The sequence below is a fragment of the Canis aureus genome, chromosome 11 (assembly GCF_053574225.1).
Source record: "Canis aureus isolate CA01 chromosome 11, VMU_Caureus_v.1.0, whole genome shotgun sequence".
NCBI lineage: Eukaryota > Metazoa > Chordata > Mammalia > Carnivora > Canidae > Canis > Canis aureus.
In genome coordinates this window covers 46044955-46071122 of record NC_135621.1, presented here as the reverse complement: position 1 = coordinate 46071122, position 26168 = coordinate 46044955, and the positions used below count along the sequence as shown (strand labels likewise).

At 40.7% G+C, this 26168-nt stretch overlaps 2 protein-coding genes across 11 annotated transcripts in view; one reads left to right on the top strand and one right to left on the bottom strand.

Moving 5' to 3' along the window:
• Positions 1 to 6747, top strand: part of EIF5B (eukaryotic translation initiation factor 5B) — a 95548-nt gene extending 88801 nt beyond the window's left edge. For both annotated transcript variants that reach the window (XM_077915047.1, XM_077915046.1), the window contains exons 19-24: positions 282 to 413; positions 521 to 597; positions 714 to 878; positions 2927 to 3065; positions 4829 to 4990; positions 5322 to 6747. In XM_077915047.1, coding sequence (XP_077771173.1) covers positions 282 to 413; positions 521 to 597; positions 714 to 878; positions 2927 to 3065; positions 4829 to 4990; positions 5322 to 5429 — 783 coding nt within the window. In that variant the 3' untranslated portion in view covers positions 5430 to 6747. The remainder of the gene's footprint in view (positions 1 to 281; positions 414 to 520; positions 598 to 713; positions 879 to 2926; positions 3066 to 4828; positions 4991 to 5321) is intronic.
• A 220-nt stretch (positions 6748 to 6967) lies between these two features.
• REV1 (REV1 DNA directed polymerase) overlaps positions 6968 to 26168 on the bottom strand; it is a 96617-nt gene continuing 77416 nt past the window's right edge. For 8 of the 9 annotated variants that reach the window (XM_077915037.1, XM_077915036.1, XM_077915039.1 and 5 more), the window contains 12 exons: positions 24654 to 24773; positions 19186 to 19406; positions 18746 to 18918; positions 13211 to 13313; positions 11912 to 12077; positions 11471 to 11673; positions 10083 to 10316; positions 9358 to 9478; positions 8375 to 8595; positions 8108 to 8264; positions 7700 to 7802; positions 6968 to 7372 (listed from right to left, as the gene is read on the bottom strand). In XM_077915037.1, coding sequence (XP_077771163.1) covers positions 7261 to 7372; positions 7700 to 7802; positions 8108 to 8264; positions 8375 to 8595; positions 9358 to 9478; positions 10083 to 10316; positions 11471 to 11673; positions 11912 to 12077; positions 13211 to 13313; positions 18746 to 18918; positions 19186 to 19406; positions 24654 to 24773 — 1934 coding nt within the window. In that variant the 3' untranslated portion in view covers positions 6968 to 7260. Of the gene's footprint in view, positions 7373 to 7699; positions 7803 to 7999; positions 8265 to 8374; positions 8596 to 9357; positions 9479 to 10082; positions 10317 to 11470; positions 11674 to 11911; positions 12078 to 13210; positions 13314 to 18745; positions 18919 to 19185; positions 19407 to 24653; positions 24774 to 26168 lie in introns of those variants that run through there. The other variant, XM_077915038.1, reaches the window with a different exon arrangement.

Below are 26168 nucleotides of genomic sequence, written 5' to 3'. Positions count from 1 at the left end.
CTTAATTTAAAAAAACAGAAATGTGGGCAGCCTGAGTGGCTCAGCAGTTTAGCGCCACCTTGGGCCCAGGGCGTGATTCTGGAGACCCGGGATCGAGTCCCATGTCGGGCTCCCTGCATGGAGCCTGCTTCTCCCTCTGCCTGTGTCTCTGCCTCTCTCTCTCTCTCTCTCTCTCTCCAATGAATAAATAAATAAAATCTTTAAAAAAAATGCAGCTTAATTCTAAGGCATTGCTGATAGAGATGCATTCACAACCTTGTCAAATTTAATTTCTTTTCAAGGATGAGTTGATCCATGAGTTAAAGCAGACGCTAAATGCTATCAAGTTGGAAGAAAAAGGAGTCTATGTTCAAGCATCTACACTGGGATCTTTGGAAGCTCTACTTGAATTTCTAAAAACATCAGAAGTGCCCGTAAGTAATCCTACCTGACTCTATAGGAGTCTGTGGTGGTTGTGGTTGGTGGTTCTGTTTCTTTTACTGGACACAGGCATTTAAGCTCAGAAATTCCCTTTCTACAGTATGCAGGAATTAACATTGGTCCAGTCCATAAAAAAGATGTTATGAAGGCTTCAGTGATGCTAGAACATGATCCCCAGTAAGTAATTTCTCTTCTGCTGTGAAGGCTTTCATATTACTCGTTGTCTTCAAACAGTCCTTCGTGACATACTCTGTGTTTCACCAAATGATCTTTATTGTGTTTGAACCTTTCAGGTATGCAGTAATTTTGGCCTTTGATGTGAGAATTGAACGGGATGCACAAGAAATGGCTGATAGTTTAGGAGTTAGAATTTTTAGTGCAGAAATTATTTATCATTTATTTGATGCCTTTACGAAATATAGACAAGACTACAAGAAACAGAAACAAGAAGAATTTAAGTAAGTTGGTGATTTTACTTACTTTGGGTCTTTGGCAATGAAGTGGTTAAGAATTACCAAATGCAGGCTGCTTCCACTATCCTGAAAGAGCATTCCTGTGAAACCTTCCATAAGCCAAAATGGCATAAAGGGAAGAAGCAATTACCATTAATTCATATGGGAAATTTTTGAACACTCCTAGGCTCAAACTATAATCTCTCTCATGCTTTTCTGCTATCTTAGGACACATCTTGATAGCAGATTTAAAAAAAAAAATTGAGGTGAAGGCCAATTGCTCATAGACAGACACAGCTCCGGCAGCATGATAGTGAGATGCTGAGTGTGGTCCCTGTGAACAAGCTCAGCGGGGCCACTCTCTTTGGGGTACCCACTGACTCTTAATGGCTCACTGTAAAACAAATGCTAAGTGTTTTTGCTTTTTGCCTTTTTTCATAAAAGCAAAATTCTTCTCAGAGGTTAGAGAAAGCAGGTACTAATGTAGGTCTTAAAAGCAAGGTGGCAGTAGGCAAACTTCAGACCCGTGGGGGACATCTGTGCAAGAAAGGTACGTGGACAGTAGAAGCGCATGGCATTTGCTCAAACAGAAGAGGCTGCATCCTGATGGAATGTATTAAAAATCATAAATTCTGCCCATCTGAGGCATTCCAGCAGTGTGTTAACAAAGCTCTGTAGCCTTTTAGTTTTTAGTTTTCAAATTGGCAGACGTGGGTCTCATCAATTGGTGAGTAGTTGCTAAAATCCTCTTGTTTGGAGTTCCTTATTTGGTATTACACAGGAAGGAAGGAACAATATGAGAATGTGGAAGGTGAGGGACTGAACTGAAGGGAAGTATTCTATCGGAAGAGAGCTTGCTTCTCCAGCTGACCTCACAGCTTGCCCCATGTAACATGGTGGCTCACTGCAGGTGCTGGACGAGTCAGCAGTGACCCTGACCAGGTCCCCCCCTCCTCTTGCAGCTCAGGGGATACAAGTAGTGAACACATGAGAAGTAGGGTAAGTGCCAAAGAGGGGAGGAGGAAAACCCTAATTCAGGGAAGAGACGTGACCAGCAGTGTGGCAGGGGGCAGCAGCTCAGCTCTGTAGGTCTCCCCTTCAAATAGGGATCTGGAGGGAATGAAGTGAGGTGTCCAGGCAGCAGGGCAGCCCTTGGGAGCAGCCACGTTGAGAATGATGGGGAGCAGTAGGAGATGGGGTCAGAGAAGTTGGTGGGACTCTGTATGGCCTTTAAGGAGGATCTCAGCGAGTCCATGAAGGCCCTTGTTGAGCTCCCAGTGTTCCAGGTAAGACAGAGAGTGGCTCAATTTGGGCTACATATTTAAAGTAGAATTGCCAGGTGAGTGTTAGGAGATTGAGATATGCTCACTTGAAATCATGAAACTGGGACACCTGGGTGGCTCAGCAGTTGAGCGTTTGCCTTCGGCTCGGGGTATGATCCTAGAGTACCAGGATAGAGTCCCACATCGGGCTTCCTGCATGGGGCCTGCTTCTCCCTCTGCCTCTCTTTGGGGTGTATCTCATGAATAAATAAAATCTTTAAAAAAAAATCATGAAACTGGAAACGAAAAGACTTGGTTAGAGAAGACTGCTAGACACAAAGTATTCTGAGCACATGCTTGCTAATAAGCAGGAAAATAGTGGCCTTTTGGATCACCTGATTGGGGGACATGGTATGGAGAAAGTGGCTGTTGTTCCATGTCTGTGGTCCCCAGGAGACTGCCTGTGGGTTCCATCAAGGTTCTAAACTCCCATCTAAATTTAGGGGCAGGGCTCAGTGCTCCAGGGAGGCAGCTTTTTTAAGACTTGGGAAGCAACAGCATGGAGGGAGGGAAGGGAAGAAGATGGTGAGGGGATGAAGCATTCCAGGCAGGTGGCCTGGACCAGAACAGACACCACTGACCACTGTCAGCAGAGTCTTTCTTGCTCCTCTGGCACCCCCTGGGGGGTATTGCTTTTATCCAACAGAAGCCTCATACTTACTTGTATTTGTTTTTAATGTTTAAGTGGTTTTGTCAGCTTCATAATTTTTGGGTTTTCTTTTTTCCTTTTAGGCATATAGCAGTATTTCCCTGCAAGATGAAAATCCTCCCCCAGTATATTTTTAATTCTCGAGACCCAATAGTGATGGGAGTGACTGTGGAAGCAGGTCAGGTGAAACAGGGGACACCCATGTGCGTCCCTAGCAAAAATGTAAGTTCTCGTTGTACTTTGAAAACAAGTATGGTCTCTTAAAGGCGTAAAACGGGGAGTCCAGGATTGGCGACAAGCTCAGCTTGTCACCGTCTGTTTTATACCTCAGTACAAGTGCCACTGTTGATTCCTAGCACCAAGTATTATTGCTTCAGCAAATGAAAGTTGCAAGGTACTTTGAATTATTGCCCTTGTAAAAAATGTTTTAAAGTTTCAAGCCTGGGGAAAAGTTTATAGAATAACCAACACTCATTCCTTCCCTTGAGATTAGCGTCATACCTAAGAAAAATTGAGTTAATGTCCTGTAGTTTATAGTTCTCACATTTCCCCAGTTGTCCCAAATGTCTTTCCTAATGCCACCTGCCCATCTGGTCCCAGATCCCTTCAAGGGGCTTTGCTTTTGGTTATTACAGGTTTTAGTCCCAGTAGGAATAGCCCCTCCCATCCTTTCTGTAGAGTCCAGTTGTTTTGCAGATTATTTCTCAACTTGGATTTGTCTGATGGTTTCCTCCTCACTAGACAGAAGTTACAGTTGTTGGAACAGATACTGTATGCGCAGGTGTTCCCAAGCACCTCCTGCCCTGTCACACAGGCTTTCTTACTGTGGTGATGCCATCTTCCTTTCCTGGGGAAGGTGCTGTTGCCTCAGCACTGCCAATAGAAACACATCTGTCTCCCTTTGTAATCACTAAGTAATCTCTGGGGCACTTTGAGTACCTGTGAATATCCTGTTTCAACAGTCTGTATCCTGGTAGATTTAGTGATTGGTAATCCTTGCCTAAGGCAGTTATACAATGTTTGTAACATTGTGATCCCCACCCTCCACCTCCACCCCCACCCCCAACTTTTCGTTAGGTACCTTATACACAGTCACTTTTTAAAAATAAAATTTGAAAAAAATAAAATTTGATGTTACCATCCAGTACTAGTATTTTTGAAACCCCAGTTCTCCATTCTGGTCAGCGGGAGCCCATTCAAGCTGGTTACTTCAGCACTTAACACATAGCACGTGGAGCATCTTCTTCCTTTATGGTGCAAGCTGTTCTGGGCTCATCTAGTACTTTCACTGCCCCACACCTGGTTCCTTTAGTGGGAAATGGCACTTAGAAGTCATCTGAGCACTAGGACTTACTTCCAGGAGCCATTGCTTTTATACCATTTCAGTGGACTAAGGACATTTGCTTGCAGCAATTATTTGTGGCTTTGTCCACATCAAAGCTCTTGGTTTCACTCTTACTCTCCTTTATCTCTTCACAAGGCAGGCAATGGAGTGGTTTTCTCCTGCATGGTCACTAAGCTCAGACCACTCACAACTTTGATCCTCTAACCTCAGCCTATGGGACCCCATGTGATGTGTCCCTGGCTGCCACCCTGACGTAATCCCCAATCCCCTTGCTCACCATACCGCCCACTCCAAGCTCATTTCTAATTGAGAAGTGTTGTGCCTGCCATTCTCTCGCAATATGGCACCTGTAGTGTGAAAGGATAGGCAGTAGTAGTAAGCCACACTGGACTGACAGGGCACTTCCCAGGTTGTCTAAAGCACATGATCTTCACAGCCATCTTGTGAAGGCCAGGGGGGATGTGGTGGTGTCATTGCCTAGTTTCCCAGTGAGAAAACTGCAGTGATGAGTGCTAGAGAAGGTCACAGAGCCAGGGCTTTTAAACTGGCTCTTTTGCTCCAGTTTTTATTTCAGCTCTCCAGTTGCAGTGCCTGTGACTGGCAGGATTCCTCTGCTTACACTGCAGTTCTTATTTTACAGTTTGTTGACATTGGAATAGTAACAAGTATTGAAATAAACCATAAACAAGTGGATGTCGCAAAAAAAGGACAAGAAGTCTGTGTCAAAATAGAACCTATCCCTGGTGAATCTCCCAAAATGTATGGAAGACATTTTGAAGCTACAGACATTCTTGTCAGTAAGGTAAGTGTCTTCCTCAAAGTGGCCCATTTTAGGAAAGGGGTGGGGAAGAGGGGGGGGGTCAACTCTTCTCTGGCTACCTTTATGCACTAGCTGTGAGGGCTGGAAGTTTGGACCTGTGCACTCTGAGAGGATTAGCTGCTTGGGGCAGGTCTGTGAGGGGGCCCTGGCTTTGTTGAGGAAGGGGCCGCCTCAGTCCACTACTCCAAATAGGCAGACGAGCACTGCATTTAATCTTAGCTAAGGTTTCTTTTTAATGGGCAGTATCTGGTGACAGGCCCCGTGCTTGTCCTCGGCATGTAACGGTTACCCTGTCTGTGCCTCGGGCTTGCAGATCAGCCGGCAGTCCATCGATGCCCTCAAGGACTGGTTCAGAGATGAGATGCAGAAGAGTGACTGGCAGCTTATTGTGGAGCTGAAGAAAGTATTTGAAATCATCTAATTTTTCCACATGGGGCAGGAAATTGGAATAAATGCAATATTATGTTGTAAAATCACCAAGAAAAACAAGACGGATGTATCTGGACACTGACGAACTTAAGTATGGAAGGAAAAAAATAGGTGTATAAAATGTTTTCCATGAGAAACCAAGAAACTTACACTGGTTTGACAGTGGTCGATTACATGTCCCCACAGTTCCAACGTGCCTGTTCACCTGCCCCCTCCTTTCCCGACCCTTCTCTACTGGCTGCTGTTTTAAAGTTTGCCCTAACCCAAATTTGGATTTTTATTACAGATCTAAAGCTCTTTCGATTTTATACTGATTAAATCAGTACTGCAGTATTTGATTAACCAAGCTTCTGCAGATTTTGTGATTCATGGGACTTTTTTGATGTAAGAAATACTTCTTTATTTATGCATATCCCTTCCCACGGTGATTTTTTTTTTCCAGCATTCTTCTGCCATATGCCCTTAGGAATTTTTTAAAATAGAAAATTAGGCACTCTGATATCTCTTTATCTGCTTTGTGTGAAACCATGGTGTAAAGCGTAGCTGGCTGCTATTTACTGCTTGTATAGTCCTGAGAGTCCACTGTAATCAGCACAATTCTGAACTACCAATAAAGAAAACAGACATCCACCAGTGAGCTGTTAGGCTTCCATGCTAGCATAGCTTCTCTCCACGAGTCATCAGCTTTGGTGTATGTAATACCTTGTGTGCCAGCACACGTCAGTGTTAGAATTTTTGTACATCAATCTTGGTCTAGTTTGTCCTAGAAAATCCTATCATGCATACGTTCCCTGATGGGGCAGTCAGTAGGGAGCTGATGGGACTGTTGGGGCTTGCTGAGTGCTCCTAAGCTGTTGCGGAGACATCATGATTTGTTGATAGCAGTAATTGGATTTAGCTAGTTTTCCCGAAGAGTGTGGCAAGTCCACATGAAATTTTCCCCACGGCAAGAAATCTGTTAGTGGGGGGATGAATTTTGGTCACAGATCTCTCATATTGGACTACCTATGTATATAGCACAGTGCTAAGGGCAGTGTGGGGTGTTTTGAAGAAATGTCCCCACGTATTCACTGGCACAGGATTATAAATTATATTTTTCAAGTATTATGGTATAGCATAATCTAGAAAATCTGTACCACTCTTCACTACTACTGAAGCTTCTCCAGGGATGGTAGAAGCAGAGATGAGACCGCTCAAACATCTGTGGGACATCATTTTCCCAGGAAAACCTTATTATTCAATTATATGTGTGTTCTAATTTAAAATGTGTAAATCCCTCCACTTGGAAGAAGTAAAGAAGATTTTCTTAACATGCTCCTGTGTTCATGCTTGGGGACAAGAGTGATAAGATTATTTAGAGGCTTTACCCGGAACAAGTAGAATCCCAGTCTGGGACCTCTCAGGAATTTCAAAGCTTACTACGGAGCCTGTAACAATGGTCTGCTTGTAGGTTTCCTCAGCCTTTAAATAGAATTAGCAGTGCAGGATTTGCTTCCTAAAGGATTCACAAAAAGGAGCCTGTACAAAATATACATACAGTTCTTTATTAAACAACTGTAAACACTTCACTGTAAAAATCCATAAAACTTTATAAACAAACATTTTGTAAATAGAATCTATACTACAGTAAAAGAATTAACACAATTATTTACATGCAATACTGACAAATTTGGCACTTATTGAAAAGAAATGTACAAAACACTTGCTTAAAAACAAAATTTTAAAATTATAAAAACTCCAAGCATTACTATCATGCACTTTGCAAATACCTCACAAGCACTTATGGCACAGCTAGCAGAGAGCACCAGGCTCCCTGGTGATATTTATGTAACTTTTAATGTGCTTCCATAAGTTTGTTGTAAAACCACCTGAACGTTGTCAAGAATAAAGTCAAATGCCATGTTCCAAACCGATTCCACCGACTGCTGCATCAACCTAAAAGGTGGGTTAAGAAAAGACATCAGGTAAGATGATGGATTCCTCCTCCCACAAGAATCAGCTGAACATAAATCTTTAGGGTTTTAATGTTTTTATGTAAGAACCAATTTTGGCCAAACCCCTAGAATGCTCCAAAAGTACCTACTATGGTTTTAAGCCATATAAATCTCCAGGGGAACAATCTTTTGATTGTATTATGGCATTTCTTTGGGATCCAAAACATAGAGTATCCCGCCCAGAAGTGTAAAAGCTACTCTGCTTCCCCTTGAGTAGCTGTGTGAGATGCCTGATTTTCTTGTTCTGATAAAAATATCGAATAATTACCTTTTCATGTATTTTATAACTAGGTCCAGTTTTTCCAAATCTTTTTCCTCTATTAGATCAGTACAATATTTCACAACTTGCAGAATGTCTTCTTCCATTGGATCTAGAGAGGGAGGAAAAACTTCAAGTAAGGACCAGCCTCCTTTTAAAGACAGCTAGCTGCAGGCATAAAGGAGACTCGCATTTCTATTAAGCTCTCCCACTGACTTAGAACCGTCAAACAAATGGTCTATAGTTAAGGCACTTTTCAAAGTCGGCCCCAGAGTTTGAAAAGTTAGAGGGTGGCTGGTTTTAGCCTACCAGATTTAGAAAAATGAGTTCCATTTCTACAGTCGAGTCTGTTCATGTTCTAAAATCTAGAACTGTTGTTATATCTCAGTCTGCGGCTGTCCCGCCGGCCAAGCCAACCTGAAATGGTAGTTATCCATTCTTTGAGCAAGGTCTTCACATCACTGAATTCAACAGCTCCTGCCAGGTTTGGTGCTGGGGGTCTCCCACAGCCAACCGGCTCAGGCTGCAAACCAGAGAGGCCTGGCACACCTGAAGTGGAACCAGAGAGTTCTCCCTGTTAAAGAAAACAAACGATAAAAAGTGCTGTATTTACGTAACAGCAAGTACAACATTAAAATCTGGTAAAAGAAGAGGTCAAAGTTTAAAGAGTATGAAAACTATTACCAGAGGTTTCTCAGAAGCAGGACCTTCATGTTTTAGAATCCCATCAATTAACTTCTGAGGACTCCCACAGGCCCCAGGCAGAGTTTTCACAGGACTATTAAGCAACTTGTTTTTCAAAGGACTCTGGATCTTTTTGGGGGGACTGATGGGATTTTTCTTCTTGTTTCGTTTCTTTTCTTTCACTGCTGCCGGTTTTAGCTGACGTAATGGATTCTTTGGCACTGTAAGAATACGAACGTGAGATTGTCAACAAAATATGTTCAGACAATACAAGTTCTTGTTCCTCCTTAAATATAGCCCCTATGCATGCGCGCACACATCCCAACACAGGCCCCTTAGCAAGACTGTGGGATGCAGTACCTGGCGATAAGCGCAGGCTCTAGGGCTCCCACTACCTGTGCTCGTCACCTATTAAAATCTAGTCTAAAGAGGGGCCCATCAGGATTAAGTGGAAATTCAACAGGTGAAGGATAACAGTTCAGGCCATACTATAATGCTTGTTCAGACACTTCCACATTTTTTGTTTTAAACCTACACTGCTGGGATCCCTGGGTGGCTCAGCGGTTTAGTGCCTGCCTTTGGCACAGGGCATGATCCTGGAGTCCCGGGATCGAGTCCACGTCGGGCTCCCTGCATGGAGCCTGCTTCTCCCTCTGCCTGTGTTGTGTCTCTCTGCCTCTCTCTATGTCTATCATGAATAAATTAAAAAAAAAAATTTAAACCTACACTCTTTGATATATCAACCTATTTCTGGTAATAATTCAGACTTTTTCTGAAATGAAGGTGTTTTCCAGTCAAGAAGTTAGATACAAATCCAGCCAGGACTGTGACAACACTTGGCACATCATGTACTCGTTCCCTTCAATACAAAGAGCTCTTAGCTGGACCAGCAGCTCAGACTCCGGCTGTTACCTGCTGCAGTAACCACACCCTATGATCTCTTTTCTTGTCTTCAGTTGTTTCAGGTCCCTTCCCGGGCTTACCTGACGCGGTGGCCGGCTGCTGCTGAGCGGTGTTCTCCCCCTGCCTTTGTCTTTGATCATAAGCTGCCTTCAGCTCCTTCTGAAGCTCTGCAGGAAGTGCCGCAAACACCTCAGGGTCCACCTAGTGAGAAAGAGAAGGTTCAAAGTCAAACTGGAGTCGATGCTCTATTTTTCACAAAACAGATTTTGTTTTCAAATCATATTTCTCTGATCTGTGTGAATTCTTGAAAGGTCCTCAATATTGAAGCTCACTGTATCCTGGTTTTAGGGTGAGAATAAAAAAACTTACAGCTAAGAACTGACTTGAATAAAACCAAACCACAGCAGAACCATCCGGATAAGTAGCATTACTAGAAAACGAAAGGCAAAACACAAGAAGACAGGCTCACGGGCAGTATCTTTTTAAACACTAAACTTAAGACTGTCTTAGTGTCTCTAGTCTACAATTACAGATCTCTACCCAGATATTTCAAGTGTGGCCCAATGGTCACCACTGGGCAAGAAAGTAGAAACAATGTGTTGTACGTCTGGGTGGAGATTGTAAGCATCCACATACCACATGCTCCCTCTTCTCTGCCAGTCTGTCCTTTAGATGATGTAGCAGTGGATATGGTGTAAGCTACGGGGAGTGTAGGATCCAAAGGAAAAGCGGAAGTGAGACAGGTCCTGGGCTGCAGTAGGAAGGGTGAGCATAGTCAGGGTAGAAGGTCTGTAGTTTGACTTACCTGTGAAAATGCTGGAAGGGCTATGACATTAATTCCCGCATCACTGTTAGATTCTTGAGGTTCTGGTATTTGTAACAAAACCGTCCCAACTGGTTGTGGCAAAATTCCTGTATTGCAGCCGTTTACTGGCTCTTTCCTTTTGTCGCCATGCAGCTCTCCTTGCTGAACAGCACAGACCTGCTCTACTTGCTCCCGGAGATCAGGCGGAAGTGCTTCTAGAACAGACTGGTCGAGCTGTAAGATCCCACACGAGTCTGGAGTCACAGCATGCTCAGAGAGGAGGTTAGGACTGAATGCTAGCACATTCTGGATAATAAGCAAGAGGCTCAGCGGAGCAGGCTAGGAAAGCAAACCCTCCAAAGCAGCACACTTTCGGAAGGTCGCTGGCCTCTTGCTATCGCAGCCTGAGTAGTAGCAACACGTGAAGTCTGGGGAGGCAGCACCGCCAATCAGGCAAGTCCACACACAAGCCCAGACCCCACAAACCCGTGTCAACCTCGTATCTTGGACCCCACCCAGGGGGCAAGGGCCAACACCTAGGAGTGGGATCGCGGAGCCGTGGGTGAGAAGTTTACCTCTCACACAGTAGACTATCTGCCCCCAAATACAAATAAATCTGGTTCTGACAATACTGTGTTAGATAAGAGAGATTGTGGAAATCGCCCTTTCTCTAGCCTACATACCAGATTCCTCTGTGCACCTGTGCACTTCCATTTAGAAACCTGGAATCCCATTAAGCTGGCTAGGCCAACGTTCTACTTTGCCAGGAACAACTACTTTCGGATGACTCACTAGCATCCGGGACCCAGTGCAAAAGTATCAAGTGTCCCTTTCTGAGCCTTACAGCCAGCATGTGTGTTTCCTTCAGCCTCCTACTACGAAGTGGAGCAGGGAAATGGACTTTCCCAATATAGCTTAAAGTGCTATCTTACCGTGCAAGAAGCAAAAGTTCCAACAGTGTTCCACACTTACAGCACACACCAACAGAATTACTAGCTTACGTTAGGAAAATCGTTCACCCTACAGACAACCATTTGCAAATGCTGCAAGAAAAACCTTGGGCAGAGGCCCCTACAACTCACCACCAAAGCTGTATTGCTGAATAGAGTTAAATCCACATGATTACTGCCGCTACAAAGAGGTAAAGTGGTTACTGACTGGCAGTCTGCAGAACTGGCTTGCAACCATGTTCTACAACTTCCAAGAGTCACAGATCTTTGCCAAAAGCACCACCTTTCTCCTACCTTGATATTTCTCATTTGGAATTTGGTAACACTGTGATCTGCCCTTGATCTATCCTAACAGGTAGCCCTCTCCCCTTCTTGCCTATACTAACTAAAAATGTCTGCTTTTGCACTTAAATCATACGTAAAACTATAAAAATATACCTGGGAAGGTGACGGAACCTCTATACTCAGGTTAATTCTTGATTTTAAACTGATGGGAGAATGTAGACCATTCCATTTCCCTGAAGACTCGGCTTTGCTAGTAACTGGACTGACACTTGATGTCAGATGTGTAGAAAAAGATGGCAAGAAAGTGCAATTTCTAGAGGCGGAGGATATTTCCAGATCCATAGCAGCCAGAAATACTGAAAGTATAGAAAATACATAAAATAGCTTCCTCAGATCCTTAGGTATGGGATAATATGGATTACTTTAATACACTAAGTAAAATGAACTTATACTATTGATTCATCATAATCCAGAATGTCAATGTGTTCTTTAAGAGTCACATAGAGCCATGCCAGACAACTCTTGAATTAACTTATTAGCCCGCCTAAGGATAAAAGCAGCACCAAAACAAGAACCACACTGATGACCACTGACCTTCTTTGTGCTCCTCTTCGGTAGATTTCTTAGCTTTCTGAACTTGGAAGAGATCCAGGACAGAGTGTGACCCACCAGGAAAGTGGCCTGACTGAACTGATGGGCGACTGGGGCATGCAGAAGGGTTTGGATTGGTGGGAACCAACTGATTGACATGAATCCCAACCTAGAACCAGAAGTGAAAATGTGTTCCAGGAAAAGTGAAGCTAGAATATGAATTCAACTAAGCAAACTTCTCAGCTCTTTTTAAAAAGATCTTCTAGATCCTATTTCTAGAATAAAAGATTAGTGGAAACATTCAAACAGCCTTCTGTAGGATTTTTTACCAAAACTACTAACTAGCTAGTGAGCAGTTATTCACCTCAATCTTGGGGTATCCAATTCTATCCAAGTATATTGCAATCTCTTCAAAATAAAAAATCCAAAAAAGTTTAGTACTTTTATATCACACTGAAGTTCTAATCAACTACATTTTTAACATTAAAAAAACCACAAGACCTCTATAAGAGGTGGTCTACTTGCAGTCTTCATTTATCATTTTTCTGTTTAAAATACTTTTCAAATAAATGGGTGTGGGTAGGGTGGGATGGGCAGTGCCCCAGGCATAGATAACTGTGCCCCCACACCACCAGAAAGCCTTATTATAACAGTATTTCAGGGAGAAGTTTTAATCGTGTCTGGCTTAGTAATTCTTTAATTCTTCCAAAAATGCCGCACCAAGCCAGTGAGTTGATGAAATAACAAATGAAAGCCTTTCATTCACGTACATCTACACACACGGAACCTACTACAAAGGTTCATCCTTAAGAAAATTAAGGTTTTTACATTTTTGATACCCTCTCAACGTGTCCCAAAGGCATGTTTGTGTGCCTGTGGTAAATACTTCCTTCTGGAGCACCAAGAGACATAAGAATGAATTTGATTAAAAAAGACCTTAAAGGTATAAGATTTATTTGTAGTTCTACACTCCTCAGTCCCATCTACTTCTAGGGGAGTGAGAACAGAAAGCAGATAATATATGTAAAATAAGCCCTTGGTTAATTAAAAGATCTGTAAAAGTTCAAGGTACAAAATTATTCTAGGCAGGAAACAAAACGAGCTTTCAGAACAAATTTGAAAAATATCAGGTCAGATGATAAAGTCAAGAATTTTTCAGTTTCTATCTTCCTGGTATTACTCTAAAGGAGCTGAAAATATGCACATAAACCGTCTGCCCCCCCTCCCCCAAGCCATTCTTAGTTCAAGCCTTAAATGAGAAAAACATTATAGAAAGTCAGAATTTTAAAGTTATATACTTACCCCTCTCATATCCGATATATTTAGTTTCATTGTATGAAACATATTTAGTGTAGCTTTTCCAATTATCTTTGCACTATCTGTGGCCTGGTCAAGAGTTACGGTCCTGTAAGTGATAGAATTCACTTTTTTAAAGGAACAAAAGCTACCTCCTATATATTCACTGGTACCTCACAAGTACTGCATGGTTTAAAGATGTATAGGAAAGTCATAAAGAAAGTAACAAAGTTTAAATAATTAAGTACCAATATATAATCCTTAAAAATGAATGAGATGAGATAGTCTTCCTTCAAGGAAGCCAATAATCACAAATTAACTACACTGACAGCAAGGAGTAAAAGAAAAATCATATAGAACATTGGGACTTTGAAATAGAGACAAAAAAGACCTGGCCAACTAAAAACAAATTGGAAAAAAAGTTTTTAAAAAGATGTAGTTAATGCCTATATATACAAATAACAATATTATGTTGCTACTAAAACATAAATGTAAATAGTGTTTTGAGATTGCTATGAAAGAATGATGAATCCCCCTGTCTTTATTTCACACAAATAAATACAAAAGAACTTTACTGAAAGCAAGATTTTTAGTAGACCATGGTGGTTTAATGCATTTATCTTCATATCCTTTCAGAACACCACTAAACTATCTTAAAATGACTTTTAAATAGCATAAACTCTTAAACAATAAAAATAAATAGCATAAACTCAAAAAATTGATTTAAAAATGGTCTTAAAATACAAGTAGGAGAGGAGACAAGATAGAGGAAAAATGTTAATCATAGTTTACATACTGAAAGCAAATCCGTAAATACTAAGTTACCAAATATGTCTGCTATGCCTAAAGCAAAGAGCCAACTTGAAATAAGCCAATTTATGCTACAGAACCTCAAAAACACTCGGTGATTAGAGATATCAGGTACCAGGGGAGGGATGGAGAATGTGCATGTGTGGCCAACCCCCTCTGTAGGATGCACTATACACTGGATGATGTCGATGCTGAGAGCTAGGAGACCTCATGCGTGGCCAAGGGAGGTGGGAGGCACCTCACTCAAAAGATGTACACTCTTCTCACTCAGACGGCTCTTCCTATTAAGTAACTGGAATGCTAGCTGCTGTCTTCACATCTGCTCACCAACTACAGGCAGCAAATGGGAAGATCCCACAAGGGGCCTATTGATAAGCCTTAACAGCAAAGACCACAGATACAGCTGGTTGTGGTAACCAAAGATCAAGCCCTTCAACCACTCATCTATGATGACACCCATTGGTCCATGTGTCCCACTGTGAATCTAGAGGTTCCAAATAAAACTTGAGGAGTTCACATATGAACAGTCAGCCACGAACTATCAGACAGATGGTGGAAGAAAAACGGCTAATATAAAAGCAGTCAAAAGAGAAGAATTGGGAGAAAAAATTACACAGGAAATAGAAGAATATTTAAGAGATAAGAGAATGTGGCATCTGTGAAGTAACATATTTAAATGTCCAAAGAATTAAGAAAAAAGTTTAAAATGTTAGAAATAAACTAATATTGACGAAGTTACCTGGCACAGTAAGGCCAAATAAAATTTAAGAGCCCCTGAATTAGAGTTCTGAAAGTTCCAGAAAAAACAATCTGTACAGAATAGGCAATCAAAAGAGCACTAAACAGGCAGCCCGGGTGGCTCAGCGGTTTGGCGCCACCTTCAGCTCGGGGCCTGATCCTGGAGACCCGGGATCGATTCCTGAGTTGGGCTCCTGCGTGGAGCCTGCTTCTCTCTCTGCCTCTGTCTCTGCCTCTCTCTCCCTCATGAATAGATAAATAAAAATCTTAAAAAAAAGAAAAAAAAAAAGCACTAAGCTTCTCAAGAGTAATCCTGAGAAAAAGGTGACAATGGAGTCTAAGCAAATGTAACTTCAGAACTACTGAGCATGCAGATAGGCAGATTCAAAACAATTCACACCCATGCATTCATTCATTCTCACTAGGTACTAGCAGAATGACACCAGGAATCCAGGAAACAAGGGTCTTGTGGCAATCACAGAAAAGGGATACCCTGTGCCCCCCACTCTGCAGTATGGTTTGAACTAATCTAGATCACACTGGCATACTGGGGGCCCCAAGAGAGCAGTCCAAGAATAAAGATCAAGCCAGTTGATTAACTTGTGCTGAAACACAAGAGAAGGGAATGTGGGGACACAGTGGGGAGTTCACAAAAAAGCCAACAAACCAAAACAAGATGCTCAGTAAGTGCAGAACAAACAAGTTCCACAAAGAAGGGAATGTGGTTGTAGCGGACATGTGGTCATCCCCAGGAGGCGTGCAAACAGGAACAGGCAATGGAAGAGAAGCCGTGCAAGGGACTGTGTGTGTGTGTGTGTAAAAGAAAACTTTCCCTATGTAATAAGCCACAGATCTCAGTGTACCTGTGGCTCTTTGATAAGCAATTAAAAATGTGTCCTTAAAAAAAAAAAAAAAAAAATGTGTCCTTCCTCTACAGTATTAGAACATCAGAGTCTAGGCAGCACATGACTGCCACGTAGCTTTGACAAGAGGTCACAGAATCATGGAATGTGGAGTACCACTTAATAGGGACTATAGCAGAGGCTTGGAACTTTTTCTGTTAAGGGCCAGGAGTAAACTGCCTATGCTTTATGGTCCTTCTCACAGTCTTCACTTTTCACAAACTACTATAAAAATATCATTCTTGGCTCATGAAAACCACATGAAAAGAGGTCCAAGGCTGGATATGGCCCACAGGAAACAGTGTGTCAACCAGGGAAGTAGAGGAAATATATGGTCAGTGTTAGCATATTTCATAATCCCTCACCTAAAGCATTCCTCATACAGTTAAAACACCACGAAATGTTAGGTTGAAGTTAATGGTTTAACAAATGATCTGTATGTTGGTAACATTTATAAAACTACACCTGTTTTGATTAATCATGTGCTCTTTTTTATCATGTTCTCTAAAGTAAGTATTTTAAGGGCACAGCAAAATGTACACTTGGCCACTAGCTATGCATTGTAGATGGTGAACTGTCCTGTGGTGACTAAACAATGAGTCCTCACCATATTACAGATGAATGCTGAAATATTTATGGAAGAAATAAGATGGGATCAGAGATCTGCTTCAAAATTATCGGGAAAAAGGGGAGGAAGGATGGTATCAGAGAAGCTGACAGCAACTACTGGAATCAAGTGATGGGTTCGTTCAGTCTACTGTTCTTTCTACTATTACATATGTTTTAAATTTTCCTAATAAAACTTTTTAAGTTTCGGACAAAAATGGAACTAATACCAACAACAGCAAGCAGATAATGTGCTTATAAAAAGGCTGAAAATTATCCTTCAACTGGGGGCAGGCAGGATAAAGTATAATTAATTTTAGTTTTTTTTAATGTAAAAATTACATTTTTAGAGTACCTGGATTCTCCAAAAAGGACCAAATGAAGGTTCATTATCTTATTAAGGGTAGAGAGAGAGTGAACCCCCAAAATACACAATGCTAAGTAACTATAAGATATTTAAAAACACATACACAACAAAAAAATAATAATAAAATAAAAATAAATAAAAACACATATACAAAAAGAAGAAACTCTACTGCCAGTTCTCTTTTCAAAGAAAAATCATTTAATTTTTGGATGATCTTTTTCCCATGTACCTTGAACATATCAAGTTCCAGGTTACATTTCCAAAAAAGTATTAATAAAGTAGATCTGATTTTCCAATAGAAACCACGTGTAAAGAGATCATTCTATTCCAGAGTTAGGGCTAACAACCAACTTATTATAGAAATGATCACTAACACAATTTATCACTTGAAATACAGGTATATCAAAATGTTCATTAAAATAGGAAAACAGGGGATCCCTGGGTGGCGCAGCGGTTTGGCGCCTGCCTTTGGCCCAGGGCGCGATCCTGGAGACCCGGGATCGAGTCCCACATCGGGCTCCTGGTGCATGGAGCCTGCTTCTCCCTCTGTCTGTGTCTCTGCCTCTCTCTCTCTGTGACTATCATAAATAAATAAAAGTTAAAAAAAATAGGAAAATAAACAGTTAAAGATTACCAACTACAGGGGCAGCCTGGGTGGCCCAGTGGTTTAGCGCTGCCTTCAGCCCAGGGCCTGATCCTGGAGTCCTGGGATCGAGTCCCACCATCAGACTTCCTGCATGGAGCCTGCTTCTCCCTCTGCCTGTGTCTGCCCCTCTCTCTCTCTCTCTCTCATGAATAAATAATAAAATCTTAAAAAAAAAAAAGATTACCAACTACATAAAAACATATTTTATAAATATGTTGTCTCAGGTATAATTTATGAACCTTGTTTTCATGGTGAATACATGCGTGAATGACAAAGCTGGACACTGCCTGTGAACAGTCCTCTTGTGACTGGCCAACAGCACCATACACACAAATATTATTTCCACAGTTGGCATAAGCTACACTTAACAAAACTGGTTTTTTGCTTTTGTTTTTTGGGTTTTTTTTTTTTTTTTTTTTTTTAAATACAATTCCTTACGTGTAGCTTTCAGGGTCAGAAATTTCAAAGCTTTGGTGGATCTGACAGATAAAATACAGTGTACCGTTGGTATATAAAATGGCACGCAAAATTATTTTCATATTGGTCACAAGCTTTACATGAAGTTATTTTCTTTTTTTAAGATTTTATTTATTTGGGATGTCTGGGTGGCTCAGTGGTTGAGCGCCTGCCTTTGGCCTAGGGTGTGATCCCGGGATGCTGGATCGAGTCCCACATTGGGCTCCTTGTGGGGAGCCTGTTTCTCCCTCTGCCTGTGTCTCTGTTTCTCTCTCTCTCTGTGTCTCTCCTGAATAAATAAATAAAATCTTTAAAAAAAAAAAGATTTTATTTATTTGAGAGAGAGTGTGAGAGAACACAAGCAGAGGGCACAGAGCATAAGCAGGGGGAAAGGCAGAGGAAAAGAAAGAAGCAGACTCCCCACTGAGCAGGGAGGCTGACACAGGGCTTGATCCCAGGACCCTAGGATGTCCTAGGGTCAGATGTCCAACTGACTGAGCCACCCAGGTGCCCTGACATGGGTGGCTCATGGGTGGCTCAGAACATGAAGTTCTGTATTAACAGTCCTCACATTTAAAAAAAAAAAAACAAAACAAAAACAACAAAAAAAAACTTTTAAATGCTTTCTACCAGTTTGTAGAGACTATAATAATTATTCATTTCAGAAACAGAAACTATACCTCCCTAAGTAAAGTAAATGTCTCATTAAAATCATTTTCTGAATCACCATACTGACCTTTCCCTCCAGACCCTGGCGCCACTCACAACTGTTGCCACCCTTTTCTTCTGTCTGTGCACAGAAGTTCACGGCCAAAAGACTCCCTCTGAAGGTCAGGCATACAGGTTCCTATGACTAACGGAACCTGAAGGCAGTGAACAATGGCAATGGCCTTGGGCTAAATATCTGGTAACAGATCTTTTATTCAGACTCTTCCTTGCTTTTCTTCTTTTTCTATTAATTATAATAAACTAACCAAAATATCAATTAGCCAAACTCCTTTTATACATAAGCTTACCTGGTGATGTTGTCACAAATCCCATGGCCTCCAAATTTTGCAGTTTCTACTGGGGCCCCAGACTTTCGCACCATGACCTTGAGCGTCAGGCGTTTACCCTTTACATGGGCAGCCTCAAGTCGTCGCTGAATTTCTTCTGAAAGATTCAGAAGAAAAGCTTCCGCTTCTTTTGGCTATGGAAAGAAAAACAGAAAAACTTCCACGCTATTTTCCTACACACTGAACAATTCTCAAGTACTTTCACTTTCAAAATCAAACATGTATACTATTTAAATCCCACTAGGGGTCTACTAAAAACAAACATTCTGCAAGCTGCAGGAATAACAGAGTAAAGTCTTAACTTCAAGCATCCAGAGTCTATGGGCTGGAGAAATGGGACTATGTGAAAAGATAAGTAACAGGAAATAAATAGATAAAACTTGTGAAGAGTTAAGTTTTACCTGGGTAAACCTTATTCCATAGTTGATCTCAGCTGAAATAGATTTTCTTTCCTTTTCCGTTCGAACTGGTCTATCATCCAAACCTCGGCAGAACCGATAAAGCATCTGACCTGTTTTGGGACCAAATTCTTTTTGGAGTTTTGCCATTGTCATATATTGCAAGTCTCCACAAGTTTTAATTCCCAAAGAGTTCAACTTAGATTCCATCGAACGTCCAACTCCTAGAAAAAGGGATACATATAGTTCTTTAATTCTGCACAAAAACCATTAAAAACAATTTAGCAATGTGAAATAATGATCATTCATAGACAAAACAACTAGTTTAAAATAATCTCCCTTAAAATTTTTAAGTGACATACTGAAGCAGCTCATAGACTAAAGAATTTTTTAGTGCAAATGCTAGCAAAGTTATTTCTAGGATCTACTCAATTTGAGCTCCACATATAGGTGAACCTTCTCAAATATGTGTAACTGACTTAAGTTCATCAGTTACACTGACTATATACACTATATACACTGACTATATAATAAAGAATGCCATCTTTATTACTGAGTAATATCAAGATTTCCATCTTATTTGAAAAATCAACTAATGAACTTACAGACTTCTTTAAACGGGCCTACAGTATGACCTACATGTGAGGGGACTCACAACTGTTAGGGATTCTACTACAATTTCGGTGATGGCCAAACTTTACAATAGTTTCAGCCTCATTTTCTATGAATGGAAACTACACAAGAACTTATGACACAGATCCAAACCCAAAAACGTTACTGCTGTCATAACTGGACAAAGTGACCTGGGAATAAAGATTCCTAAGCAGAGGGTGGGTAGAGGGAGCAAGACAGATTTCCTTTTATCAATGAAGTTTATCTCCTTGATGAGGTCTCAACCCTCCTACAGCTGGGCCAGCATGCAGCACATTCCTTGTGATCTTCTCTTCCAGATGCCAGGTTTGAGCCTCACCTGGAGGGTACTGATGAGTTCTGTCACCCTCAATTTGCCCAAAATCTTAACAAAGGTACACATATCTAGAAGAGATACTGAAAAGTAACCCAGGGAAACTCAAATTCTTATCAAAATGATCTGCACACTATCAAACCAGTAATTTCCACCAATGAGGAAGAGTGTTTCCAGTCTTCCACAGGATCGTGAGAAAGAGCTCAGAGTAAAGTCGGCTATATTCTGCTAATCACTCGATTATCATTCTTCTAATGGCTGTTCTCTGAATGGTCTTCAGTAGAAGGACACTACACTAGTCCAGGTTCTGCCAGGACAACCTCTTGAAGCACTTACGTATGACACAAGGTTGGGAGACTATCAACTTTACACAGAAGATGTATGGCCCTAGAGGTGGGCAAGACAAGTTTAAACCAAGAAAAGCTATTCCCTCATGGATCTAGATGAATGGTATTAAGGGCACTGCCTCCCATGTGTGCCATTTTAAAGTTCAAGTAAGAACAGAGAATAAGAAAGAATACCACAGTCGGCTTTAACATCAAAATTGGTCAGAGGAATACCATTTACAAAAAGGTGAAATTCTAAGTGAAATCCATCTGAATATTTTTCAAGGCAGAGAGGAGAAACATAAGGTAAGAAGCAAATCAAAGGCTGGCCAAAGTCAGACACTCTACACACTATTTATGTTCAGGAAAGGTGGGGTATTTTTTGGGGGGGGGTCTCTGTTGCCCCACTCTCAAACTGTGATCACGATATCTCCTTTAGAGATCTGGAGAACTCATACATCTCATGGACTTGAAAAATCAGCAAGAGGCAACAATCCTGGATTGATTCTATGTGTGCTGGGGTGGGGCAGGAGAAAAACCTAATGTTTTTAAGAGTATCTTCAACACAGTGGAAGAGAATTATTATTTGCTAGTAGGTACAAAAGGCTATCATACTAAATAACACCAAATGAACCTAATCAACCTAATCTAAGTAAACTGTCCCTCTAGGGAGGACAGAAAGACCCCGTCCACTGCAAGCTCACCTAACAAAATGGAATGGGCCTGAAGTCGAGCAGCAGAGGGAGGCACGTGGGCGGAGGGGGGTCTACCTCTAATCCGTACTATGCTGGGGGCGGGGGGGGGAGGAAAAATTCATCAGCAGCAAAACAGGGGTCACTGGTTTAACTGACTGCATCATGTAAGCATTTATTAGAGACAGTGGCACCTCTAAAGACAAAGTAACAGGGTCTTTACCGTCAACTTGAGTGCATCGACGGAAAAAGGAAAAAGTGAAGGAAAATATGTTAGCTTAGGACCCAGTCTCTGAGAAGGAGAGGAGGAAAAAAAATAAAAGATGTGGAAGCTCTGGTCAAGCCACTGGGACAGACTTTGTCCTTGAAGGGGAACTATTACACTAAATCAAAAATAGCCAGAAATGTCTCCCCTGGCAAGCAGACTTGACAGTACAGCGGACACAGAAGAATAAAATTTCAAAGAATCAGGTTTTCACCATCTAAATTAGCACTGCCCAGAACTTTCTGTGATGATAAAAATGTTCTCCATCTGTGCTGTCCAATCCAGTAGGCACTTGCTATGTGTGGCTGTTGAGCACCAAAATGGGGCTAGTGCAAATGAGGAACCAAATTTTAATTTTATTTGACTGTAATTAATTTAACTTTAAATTTTACTAGCTTCACTTAAAGATCAAGGCAGATCTTTATGTAGGGCTACATGGCCGTGGTGTTTCTTTGAGATGGCTAAAGAGATGGCAACCACAGGCTAAGAGCCCAAACTCAGGGTTGGCTGAACCAGATGCAGAAGGGCCTCAAGGTAAGGGCATATGCATGAGTTGAAAGGCCAGGCAAAGAACCAAAACTCCCAGGAACAGTTATTGTATTTAAATAGTAGGGAGGATCCTTTCTTTCATTAAACAGATCTCCTCACATAATTTGTTACAATATATAATCATCATTCTGTAGAGTCCCCTAAAACATAAACTTACTAGTAATGCGTTTTCTACTTCTCATGTAGCTACAATCATTGTGAATATTGTCCTAGACACACTGTGTGCCAAGTAAAGATTTATGGGCACAGAGGGCCAGAGAGAGCTTGTAGAGGACAACAGGTCAGGTGTATTCATCCTGAGTTTCTTCTGGCTATTGGTTAGAGAGCAAAATTTCCCTAAAGCATGTTTTACAAGATGTTAACAGGCACTATATATTCATCTTCAAATATTTGGGAAATTGCTACTTTTTAACAAAGATAAATAGGTTACTTTATATTTTAAAAATTCTCAACTTTTACTTTGTGGGCCCTCCACCAGGGATGCTTCCCTTATGCACGTGAAATCTTTTTTTAATGGAACAGCCTGCATTCTATAAGAGCACACTTTGGAAAAAGATGGTTACACTGCCATCTTCAATACAGGCCTAACAATAGCAAAAGGTGACACTGTGTGTGCCTGAAAGGTTGGAAATCTGATTAAGAATTTGGGAATTTGATAAAAGTCAACAGACATCACATGAAGAATTTTGGGGTGATACAATCTGGTTTTGAAGGAGAGAGGAGGCCACACAGGAAGGTGGCTTGCCAGAGGGAACTAATCTGGCTGCCTTCCCACCATATTCCAGGCATCCCTTAGGGAATTCAAGGCTTAAGAATCTGACCAGGACACAGAATTTCACATTTGCCCTTCAAGAAATAAAGCCCCTCTAGCCAGCAAGCAAACTAAAGTGAAAGGTTAAGATTACTAGGTTCAGGAACTAAACACTGTGTGTAAAAACAACAAACACACCACCAAACCAAACAAAAATGATTCAGTTTAAAGACGGGGTTACAGACTGAATTGAGTCTTCTTAAAATTTGCATGTTGAAATTCTAATACTCGATACCTCAGAATGTGACAACTGTAACTAGAGATAGGGCCTTGAAAGAGGTAAGCAAGGTAATGAGGTCATATACAAGTGGGTCCTAATCCAGTCTGACCCTTTAAGAAGAGGTTAGGTCATAGACACATAAAGAAAAAAGACTACGTGACAACACAGGGAGTAGACATACAACCCTGCTGACAGGGCTGGACTTCCAGCTCTAGGAATCTTGAGAAAATAAATTTCTGTTACTTAAGACACCAAGTCGGTGCCATTTTGTTATGGCAGCCTTAGGAAACTAACAGAGATGGCTAGAAGAGGAAGTCTAAATGTGGATTTCACATGCGGCTTTAAATACACTTACTATACTAGTTCCTTCTTACATAAGCCTGCAGTAACATGTGTTATTAAAACAAACTGTACTGTCTAATGAGGCAATTTGCTAGCTTGATTTTATAAGGTTAATTATTCTTCCAATTCAATCTCTATCAAAATGTACTATTTCAGATTTCCAACACTAATACATTTTTTTAAGTTATTTACTAGGGGGTCAGGAAGCTTTCAAAATAATCTACCATAAAGTGGCATTTTGGTCATTTAATATTTGATAGCCTGTAATAGAACCTTCTAGGTTGCTTCAGATATACTTTTATTAAGCTTAAGAATATACATCTAAAAATATCACTAAAATCCACTTTTGTAAGCAAATGGATTTAAAAAACATCAAAAATGCATCGTCTTGAACTCTCTCCACCATAAATACACAGGAGCTTTGTGAAACTAACAGTGTGTTTTTAACAAATAGGATTATCTGAAACAGTATCAAGGATTACTGCATGGTTTAGAGAAATTTCCTAGAAAGAGCTATCTACCAGAGCAAATAAATCTAAATATTTAGTAACTGTGACAGGAACTGTCCTATAATTATTGTGAAATGAATTGTACTACACAAAAAACCTGCATCTCTTCAAGGTCCCAAAAGGGCAACTGATTTTCAGTTATAATTAATTAAATTTGATGATTTCTCTATGGAAAGATTTTTACAAGCTAAGTTAGCCATGCAGTAACTACACACGATATAAAATAACAAAGCATCCTGGCCCTTAGCGGAGAAAGGTGAAGATGGACATTTTAATTTTACTTCTACCTCTGAGTTACCAAAATGTAATCACTTCATCTTTAGGTTTTATTCTTCCTGATAGGATTCATATATTTTCTACTTTTAAAGCAATTTGTTTACTAAACTCAGAAACCTGTCACGAGTCCATTAATATAATTTTATAAACAGGGGAACCAATTCTCAAAACTTTCTATTTAACCTAGAAGTACAATTTTAATTATGATTTAAAGGATCAGAAGTCAATTTTATCATATTCTCCTTAAAATGATTTCTAGGAATTCCCTGATCTTGCCACGTGAGAAATATTTAAAGTAAAATACTTGAGAAATAGAAGTAAAAGATAACATTCAGGTCCTAATTAGTCAACTGAGGGGATTAATAATTGAGGAATTTCAAAGTTTCTCTTGGCACTCAATCACGGATAAAAAAAATTGATTCCTGTTGTGGAAAAAAGAATAATGTCATAAAACTATGAAAAGCATTAATAGATGTTTACAATAAACCAAAGTTAAAAAGCAAAGATCTGTATTTACCTGGTAGATTACTAACTAGCTGACCTCTGATAAAATCATCTACCTCTTCTGGTTTTAAGTGGTACTGGCCATCTGGTTTTGCTTTTCTAGTTGCCATTCTAGCAAGGAGAATATTAGAACCTATAAAGTAAAAAAAAAAAAAAGTTTAAAAAAAATATTCACCATTATTTTTTAATTTCTTAACAAAGACATCTACAGATAGGTTACCTATCAAATTTCTTTCAAAAACAATGAAAAATAATTTTGCAATTCTGATCATTTCAAATACAGTAAAACTGGCAGAATTTTGTTAAATATGACAGATTATAGCCCACATGGTTACTGGATAGAGATTTCCCTTGTTCCCAAATAAGTGTCATTTCAATATCTCCTACTCTGGTAAAGGAATGGTAAAAGCAGTCCCTAACTTTATGATGGGAGATGCAGGCAACAAGGATAATGATCAGAAATTTAATCATCCTGCCAATCAGTGAGTCCAGGGTGAGCAGGAAAATAAAGCCAAAGGAATGCTACTGGATAGGGGGAAAAAGTGAGCCTGAAGAACCCAAAGTCTCACTATATAATCAGAACATGTGCAGTGGAAACTGCGGGTGTGAGAGTCTTAAAAACAGACAGTGACAGTATGGTGTGGACATGGAGAAGTAAAGCAGAGCAGAGGAAAAGGGTACAGGAGACAGAGATGGTGTCAGGGGTCTCAGAGAGGAGGATGTTGGAATTTATGGAAGACGTAAAAATGGACATGCCTCAGTTTTATGGGAGCCTTATGTAACAGTGTTTTCCCAGGGTAAATATGTAAATATTCATGAAGAGAAAAAGTTCTGCAAAGTGACACCAAAATGGTAACAGTGGTGAGTCGTGGAGAGGCAAAAGGGGGTGAGGAGTGGAAATATTGTATCACATGGGATTTTCATTTTAATTGCTTGATTGAATCTAAAAGAATGTAGTACTCATATTGTCACACCTATAAATTAAAAAGTATAATTTAAACAACTACACCCATGCCAGATACTGGAAAACAGAAAATAAGCCCTAAATGAATGCTGGGAAGGATGTGAAGGCCAAACAGGGGAGCAGAAAGGTTGCTAGCTAGGAAATAGAGGAATGCTATGAATGTATTAATCATCTATTTTATTTTCTGTATCTTATGTTTTGATATCTTAAAACTCTTGCTGGCTGGGGAGAGATGACCCTCCCAGTGCTAGCTACTTTCTAAGAATAGCAAACAACTAACTCCTTTGGGAGCCCTCCTCGCATATGCAAGCCAGCCACCGTCAACCTTCTCCTTACCAAGGTCACACACAAAGATGGTATTTTCTTGCCCTAACTCATCCAGGCAGGGTACAAGGCAACTACAGATCCCAGCTTACAAAGGCCTAAGGGGAACACAGGATTATCCAAAACAGTGAATCCAAAGCTTTTATTCCACTCAGCCCAACTTTTCCCACAGAAATCCCAATATAGGCTCTGGTCTAGGACTTCCCGTCATTCCTGCTTCTGCCTCCTGACCAAAACTGG